Here is an 8,631-nt window from a genome sequence, read left to right on the forward strand (position 1 = left end):
AGAAACACCGGCAGTGGATGGCTCATCTCTCTGAGCTGACAGACACCTGAATTTCTTGTTTTATGGGATTTTTCTAATTGTATCTGCCAAACACCTGAATTTCCCTTCAGGATTAATGAGGTACATTCTATTCTATTCTATCTGCACAAGCTGATCAGATGACCCTATAACCTAGTTTTAAAATCCTCCAATCGAATTAAAGAATCCAGTTTCAGGTGACCTTGAAACTCAAATCAAGATGAGGAAGCACAGACATAAAAATCGCTTTTAGCAAAGACAGAGCGAGTCAGAGGAATGACAAAAATAATTTGTCCCTGGAACCAAAGATTACAGCCACTGACAACTTTAAGAGTCAATAAGGAGCATAAATAAGGAGCATAATAGTTACAAGTTTTATTGAACATAAACATGAAAATGTACACATACAAACAAACTCTCAGTATATACAGTACACAGCTGGAGCATCATGAGGAAAAGTCAAGACAGCTTTGAAATTTGAAGAACATTATACATGACAGTTAAATAAGAATACAGGCATTGCTCTGCATGCACACAGCTGTTAATAACATAAAAGATAAAGCTAAAAGGAGCAGTTATGAAAATACTTTAAATTCTTTTGAGTTTGAATAATAGTTTACATGACAATGATGTGAATTTTGTCAAGAAGAGACTGAATTTCTAACATATTTTACTACTTCTAAGGCAAACATTCAAGAGTCCTGCTGTGTTTTCAGGACTCGCGATTTCTCTGTCCACCCCCCAATAACTAACAAGGGATACTTGTAAAAAAAAAAAACTCACATGCATCACACAGCTGTGATGCATGCCTACTTTGATACATACAGCTAATATTAACATCATATCTTCTCTGATTCTCCTAACATAAATATACATAATGATATCATTATACAAGCAGGCATGTACGATTGCAAAAAAAATAGCAGATAAGTGGGGCTTGGAAAGGCTGATGCACCGCCTCCTTACCAAAAGGTTTCCAGGCGCACCTTGAAGTTATTCTCTTGGTGTCTCACTGCAATACCATAGCGCAGCAGTGTCTCTATGTACGGTGGCCAGAACGTGTCGTCTATCGTCAAATAGGGGTCGTGTGGTGTGGTGAGGACTTTGTTCATGAGCAGCTGTGAGGACCAGAGGACAGAGAGGACAAAGAGAGTTCAGTTGAGGTGAAATTTGACACAGTGTACTGAATATCTGTGAAAGCATTAACTCAGAGATTTTGGTTTGTGTATCTGACAAAAAACTCTGTGAAAAAATGCCAGGAGAGCGTCCTAGATGCAAACAATCTCCTGCGACAATTAGCCACATGTTCTGGTCATGCAACACATTTAGCAACTTTTTGACCTCTATTTTTTTAAGTATATTCCTATATCTGTAAGAGAACAATATACCCTGAACCTTTTATAATCTTGTTTGGTGTTCCGGCAAATAGGCAGGGTAAAACTTCCTACCATTCTAATGTAATTGATTTTACATCACTGATAGTACAAAGGTTAATCCTTGTTAAATGGATAGCTGCTGGTCCTCCCTCCTTTATACGGTGGATTAAAGAAGTCATGATGTGCCTTCAAATAGAATAGTTAAGATTTATGATGAAGGGTTCACTTGGAAGATATAACCAGACGTGGATGCCATTTATTGAATATGTTGAGAACCTGTCATTTCCAGTAACTTAAAGCAACATATTTCTGTGAGGGGCTATTTAGACCTGATCATGTGGTGAAATGTAAATTACCCTGTTTCACAACTGACCTATGTTTTCTTGGTCTCCTTTAAATCTAATGGAAGTAATTTATGTAACCTGTTGTGCCTTACGGCTGAAGTGTGTTTGTTTTTTTGTTTTTATTTTTTACACAATTACTTTATATATAACCTATTTATTTTTGGTTATTTCTGTCCTGTGTAATTTGTTTTCAGTCATGACAACTTGTTTAATGCCCATTGTTGGCAATACTACTGTTTTTGTTATAAAAGAAAATGTTAAAATGAAAAAATATAGTGTTCAAAAAAAAAAAAAAAAAGCCAGGAGAGCGATGAAAGGATGAGGACACTGCCCTATCTGTAGATCTCTGATGCAGGTGGGTTGAGAGAAGAATATAACTTCATTGTCAACAAAAACACTGTTATCCTAAATCCTTGTTTCCACAACAGTCATTACAGTCAGAACAGACAACAAACACCCACTCTGTCATTCCCCTGTGGACTGGACTGAGTCCCAGCAGGTGTTTTTTTTTATGGTGGACTTGATTTAGCTGGATCACAACATCAGTTGTGAAATATAAAATTAAAGATGGCTGAAAGATCTAGGGAAGCATATACAGGGTTCCCACTCATTACCAGAGATCCTTTTCTAGCACATTTCCAGGACATTTTCATTGATGATCAAGCTGGTATGACAGTCTAAATTTAGTTCCTAATTTAGTTCCTAAATAGTCTAATATGTTCCTCTCAGTGGAAGTCTACATTGAAAGACATGTAGTCTATGGCTATCAATGATCACAACCCTAACCCCAACCCTAATCACAACCCCAACCCTAATCACAACCCTAACCCTAATCACAACCCTAACCCTAACCCCAACGCTAATCACAACCCTAACCCTAACCCTAATCATAACCCTAAATACAACCCTAACCCTAATCATGACCCTAACCCTAACCCCAACCCTAATCACAACCCTAACCCTAACCCCAACCCTAATCACAACCCTAACCCTAACCCTAATCATAACCCTAATCACAACCCTAACCCTAATCATGACCCTAACCCTAACCCCAACCCTAATCACAACCCTAACCCTAATCACAACCCTAACCCTAACCCTAACCCTAACCCTAACCCTAACCCTAATCACAACCCTAACCCTAACCCTAATCACAACCCTAACCCTAGGATCAGGGTGAGAGTGGTTTTGTAACAGAATAAATGCACACAATTGGGCAATTATAAGGCTTCTCATAAAAACACTGTGCGTAAAAGGGTTTTCAACACAAACCATTAGTTTTTGCAAAGTTAAGGTAAAATATACGGCTACAAAAGATCCTAAATTAAGAGCCATTCGGGAGTCGATAGAGCCGGCTCTTCTTTGGGGGCCGAGTCAAAAGAGCCGGCTCTCTGAAAAGAGCCCAACTTCCCGTCACTAAAGCACATGCTTACTACCATTTGCACTCTTAGTTTCCCTTGGAACTACTTGTATTGTAAAACGTATCAATGTAAAGACTTCATACCTGTACCATAGTGATAAACAGATAACACTTCAATTTGAATCAAGTAAATACCACTTGTATACTTTAAAACAGAGGGTCATTTCATTCCTTGTGGACTCAACATGACAGCATTTATACTTTTCAAGTAATTGATCTTAAACGCTTTTAGAAAATTAACAGTAGCAAGACTCACATATCCCTTCGAGCCACCAAATGGTATCATAACAATGGTGTATGTGCTGTTTTGTAATGACACAATACAATTTTATGATTTACTAGAAATGTATTCAAATTATTTCACGGACCCCCGCGCTATGGTTCGCAGACCCCCAGGGGTCCCAGGACCCCACTTTGAGAACAACTGAGCTAGAGTACAGTAATTGAGCCAAATGTACCATAAAACATAAACAATATACCCCCGTTTTCTGTGAACGCATGATTATGAAGTGAAGGAGAAAAGAAGTGACAAAAGTTATGCAGTGTTGCTGTCTTTTCCAGCACAGCGTGCACTCAACTTTCAATGAATGGGGATGTGTTTTGTAAATCGGGTCAGCCATGTTGGAATAATTTTCCAGGACTATATGTGATTTTCCAGGACATTTAACTTTTTCTCCCATTTTCCAGGTGTTTTCCAGTACTGGAAAACTGGTCAACTGTTTTCCAGGTTTTCCAGGTTTTCCAGGATGCGTGGGAACCCTGATATGGCATACACTTGAGAAATAAAAAAACTCCTCTGTTTTTGTGAATACAGAGGTAATTATTTTGTGATTAGAAGAAATGTTTTTTTTTAATGAAAAATAAGAAAATACAGTTTTTCTGAATTAATATCTGGAAATGAGGAGATTTGTTTTTCATTGAAAACATAATCAGTTCTCTTTCTATGCATCTGTTATTTGATGTTTTGTAGTATTGTACCTCTATTACAAACTATTCAAAGAAGTAACACATATTTCAGTTAAAATGTTCAAAATAACATGGTGAGAAAAACAGTTCCATTCATGCTAGTTTCCGTGGCTACCAACCCTAGCTTTTATAATTTAAAAAAAATCTATAACGTTTTTTTAATTGAGTTATTTGATTTTCCAGAGTTGACAGAATTTTTTAGTTAAAAGAAAATCAATCCTTATTAACATTTTGAAATGATACTTTCTATTGCTGGGGAGTCACTAAGAGTAAGTAGTTGATATATTCACTGTTTTATGGTTAATAAAAAATATCCACTAACCTCACCACTCCTACCAAGCAGAAATTCGACCACTCCAGGATGAACAAAACTTAATATTATAACTATTACCAATGGATGCTACAAGGCCCATTGATCTTAACCTTGCACATTACACTACATTCAGTGCAATAAAAAATTCATATATTAAAATGTATTTTTATTGTACTATGTTGCAACATCATGTTCCTTTATATTTTTTACAACACTTGTTCTTTGCAGTGCCTGTTCTACTGTCTAGTTTTTTTTACCCTCATGCACCACAACACAAGGTAAAAATGATTTGTTTTGCAATCTGTCTGTTTTCAGTTCTGATCCCGACTGCTTTCAATGACAGCTATTGTATGACTGACTTTCAGCTAAGTGTTCAGTGCAACATCACCTACCTCAAGAATTTCATTGAGTGAAATCCAGTCTTCGTTCAGCTCTGGGGTAGCATTCTGAAAGTGGAAACAGAAGTTGTTAAGCTGCTCTTCAGAATGAGTCACATGTGAGACATGCTGCAGCTCTTTTGCACCACCTTCTTCTTGTTTGAGCTGGGTTCATTTTGAGGCAGAGGAAAATGTTTCTCCAGAACATCCCCCAGAGACTCCATCAGCCTTTCCTGGTAGGTCTTCATCTTCTGGATTTTAGACTTGGTATCCTGCCACAGGCTGTGAAATTAATAAACAAACACACATGTATTCATTTTCATTCATTTTAACCAAACAGCTTCAATTTCTCTTTTTAGATGTTGTTATTTTTCACACATGTTGCTGCTCTCCAGTGGAGAACACCTCAAACCTGAATAACCTCTGCGTTATTGGGACTCACCTGAGCTCTGATGAATTCTCCTTTTCACTCTTAAGTTTTTCAACATGATCACTGGCAGCTTCCAGAGCCTGCTTCTTCTCATTCAGCCATTTCAGTTCCCTAAAAGACAGAAGTGTTCAGAACAATACACAAAGAAAAATAATTACCCATGCCTAAAAGGTCTCTTCGGTTTACTTCTGAAAAGTTTTTATATGCCATGAGGACGGACAGTAAGTCACGGAAAGCTTGTGTTAAAACTGAAAGGTCCCGTACACTTCTTTTGTGTCTTTCAGGTTGTCCCGCTTTGCTTCATAGCAAGAAACAATCATCTGGAGTTCGGAGCACACCTTGAGCATCTGTTCAAGACAAAGTTAGAAAATGGTTTTAAGAACCACAGCGATAAATCTCAATCAGACATTTCAACACGAAAAGCTCTTTAATGGACTATTTTCCACTCTGACATACCTCTTCTTTCCCAGCTTGAAGTAAAACTTCTGAATTATGTGCAAGTACTGGATGGAGCAAAATAGAGGATTATAAATGTTCATTTAAAAAGCAGATTTAGATACAAAAACTTAAGAGCCAATCAATTTGATGATGATTTCTTAGTGTTGATCATTTCAAATGCAGTGAAATGTCTTCTTTCAGTGTGGTATGACATGTCATGGTTACTTTAATATAAATCTGTGGACATGATCATTTATATTCCTGCTTTGATCGCAGTGTAAATAAGGACTTACTTTTTGGCTCCTCTGTCAGCCACTGCTTCAGCTCAGCTTCTGTTGTCATCAGTTGATTCACTGACTTTTGAGGAAAAATATTCACAATGCACTATATCAATTGTATACTCAAGTGTCTCTTATTCATGAATTTCTAAGTAAAAGTAGTTCTGACATAGTAATCAAAGGAGAAAGTGAAAAAAGGACAACTATATTGATTTGTAAAAAGTTATTTTTGGTAATGACTTTATTACACTCTCCATGGTGACTATTTCTTTTAGCTCTGTGCTGTGGCATGAAATTGTGATATATTGTACACAGAAGAACTGTGACATAACATAAAACTATCCTGTTATCCCTTTTATTGTTGTTTAGAAGCATTAACTAAATGCATCTCAAATCAAACCTTGTACCGTTTGTGTTCATCTGCATTTGTAATTTGTATACATGTCGTCTCACGTACCCATGATGCCTCAGCAGAAGTGGAGAAAAATGGAAAGTTGATTTGGCACTGTAGCATCAAAGTTTTTTATATATTCAATAGGGATGGGCATTTCATGCAAAAATACTATTTGATAGTCGCTGTTATCTATTCACTGATTATTCTAACAGTTCCCTGCCTGCCTGTAGACATAAGGAGAAAGAGACTGTGCAAAGTTGTTGTAGATATGCTGGTTTGATATTAGATACGTATTCAACTCTCTTAGCTCTTTTTTATTTATATAGTACCTTTCATATATTCAAGCATGCAGCTCAAAGTGCTTCACAAAAGAACAGGGACAGAAAACAACAGTAAGAGGTAAAAGTTGAAAGGAAAGTGATATAAAATCATGATGATCAAATCAGATCAATAAAATAATCACAAAAAAAAAAAAAATCAATCAGATAAACACTAGAAAACTAATATAAAAAAAACTAATAATAAATAAGAATGACGTTAAAACAATGTTCATAAAGGTAATAATGAAGTCCAGGTCTAAAAGGAAGTAACTTCAAGTTAAAAGCCAAATTAAAAAGGTGAGTCTTAAGTTCACTTAAAAAAACCAGTATGGATATGATCTAGATATTCTATTCTAACCTATGAAGTTTGCATTTCACCCCATTTTCTGTTTATTTTTAATAGAAGCTGCATCCATTTTACAGCTAGTGGCACTTATGCTTTCTTATGTTATTTGGAATGTTGTTATATTATTATGGAAGCCGTATCGTATTACAACTTGGGGCTAGCAAATAAAACAGAAAAAAATCACATTGAAGATGAGATAATAATCCTAGAAGTAATCGATGTGTTATTATTAAACGATTATTCAAATATTAAAATATGACCACTGATCCCTTATACTGAAAAGACACAACACTGTACAAGACTGATCAACTCACCTGTTCCTGGGGAGTGTCACATAAATCTGGTTCACAAAGTATAATCTCATTCTGAAGCTGCAACCCAAAAGAGAAAGTTTAAAATGTGTCTTAAAAGTTTCTTTACACATCTACAAAAATCAAAGTCCAGCCTGACTCTTGGGATGAAACATGTGTTCACCTTTTCCAGCTGAGAGAACTGCTCCTCACACAGGTCCATCAGCTCAGTCCGAGCGTCCTCTGACAGCTCTGCTAGCTTCACCTCAGCCTGGACACACAGACACGTGAAAGGTCCACATGTGTAAAGATGTGAAGATGACAGCTCAGTTAAGTAAGTACAGAACACTGGGTAGGTCTTACTTTGGTAAAAATATGATTCAAAACAGAGAAATGAAAAGTGGAACTATGATTAGCTTGTTTGCGTCCACACATAGGAGTATCCACAAAGTGTGAGTTTGAAACATGGATCTTTATGTTGATTAGTAAACAAATAGACTAAAACAACAAGTTAAAGTTCGTGCAGACTTACCATTATCTGCAGATATCACAGTGATTCTTCTCAACAACGCGGAACCACAACTTTCCACAAAAGCTTCTTTTTCAAAATACCGCCAACAGTGATGACGTAACGTCTGCGACAGAGGGAGCGTTGGTGAGCGTTGACGCTGCGCTGCACTGCGCTGTAATGCGCAAAGGCAGCGGATAGTTTTAAACGGCCTCCTATTCTTTTTGACTGTAGCCTAAATTGAGTCCTTTAGAGCAGATGTTAAAGATGTAATGTTGATTATGGCAACACAACATAATCAAATGACATGATGCGTTTTTAAGGTTGTAACATAGACACCAATTGTTTCAATTGCAGTAGCTGTTACACAAAATAAGACTCCCCACTGAGGTTTGAACAGGTGACAAAAATACAACACAAAGGCCAGTATAGGCGTCAGAAAATTATGAAAGAAAATACAATTAAAACAAAACTTTTCATTGATGTAATTAAGGAGAAGGCGCACTTTATTTATAAACTTGTTTATTTTTTTATTTTTTTCTCAATATATCTCTTGTCTTACTTGCTACTTGTCAATCAATGTCAATTTCTATATTCAACTTAATTTAAGGTTATCTCTCCTTTTATTTTATTATTATTATTATTATTAATATTGTTTTTTATTACCATCTGTGGCTTGTCATTTTGTTTATTCTGTTTATTCCTCTTCTTGAACCTCATTCATTGCTCTATATTAGGGCGTACTCTTGGACGGGGGCTGGATGGTGTTATTGTGGGGTATTGTCTGTACAAGTTCAGTATGTGTCTGTGTTT

General features: G+C 36.5%; 1 protein-coding gene across 1 annotated transcript; it reads right to left on the reverse strand.

The window, feature by feature from the left end:
• Positions 1–369: 369 nt before the first annotated feature.
• cenpk (centromere protein K) lies at positions 370–7,972 on the reverse strand. Its single transcript, XM_034688473.1, has 10 exons — positions 7,843–7,972; positions 7,495–7,581; positions 7,335–7,391; positions 5,976–6,039; positions 5,701–5,747; positions 5,509–5,591; positions 5,257–5,355; positions 4,964–5,096; positions 4,830–4,883; positions 370–1,136 (listed from the first exon to the last, which is right to left on the reverse strand). Exons 1-10 carry the CDS (start codon positions 7,843–7,845, stop codon positions 981–983), a joined length of 783 nt encoding a protein of 260 aa, XP_034544364.1. The 5' UTR covers positions 7,846–7,972; the 3' UTR covers positions 370–980.
• Positions 7,973–8,631: the final 659 nt, after the last annotated feature.

The sequence above is a fragment of the Notolabrus celidotus genome, chromosome 7, assembly GCF_009762535.1.
Source record: "Notolabrus celidotus isolate fNotCel1 chromosome 7, fNotCel1.pri, whole genome shotgun sequence".
Classification (NCBI taxonomy): domain Eukaryota; kingdom Metazoa; phylum Chordata; class Actinopteri; order Labriformes; family Labridae; genus Notolabrus; species Notolabrus celidotus.

Bases quoted from the DNA above. Each gene is read 5' to 3' on its own strand.
- cenpk (XM_034688473.1), bottom strand. The intron at 5,097-5,256 runs GTGAGTCCCAAT...TTAATTTCACAG, and splicing joins GAGAATTCATCAGAGCTCAG to CCTGTGGCAGGATACCAAGT. The intron at 1,137-4,829 runs GTAGGTGATGTT...TGGTCCTCACAG, and splicing joins CACTCAATGAAATTCTTGAG to CTGCTCATGAACAAAGTCCT.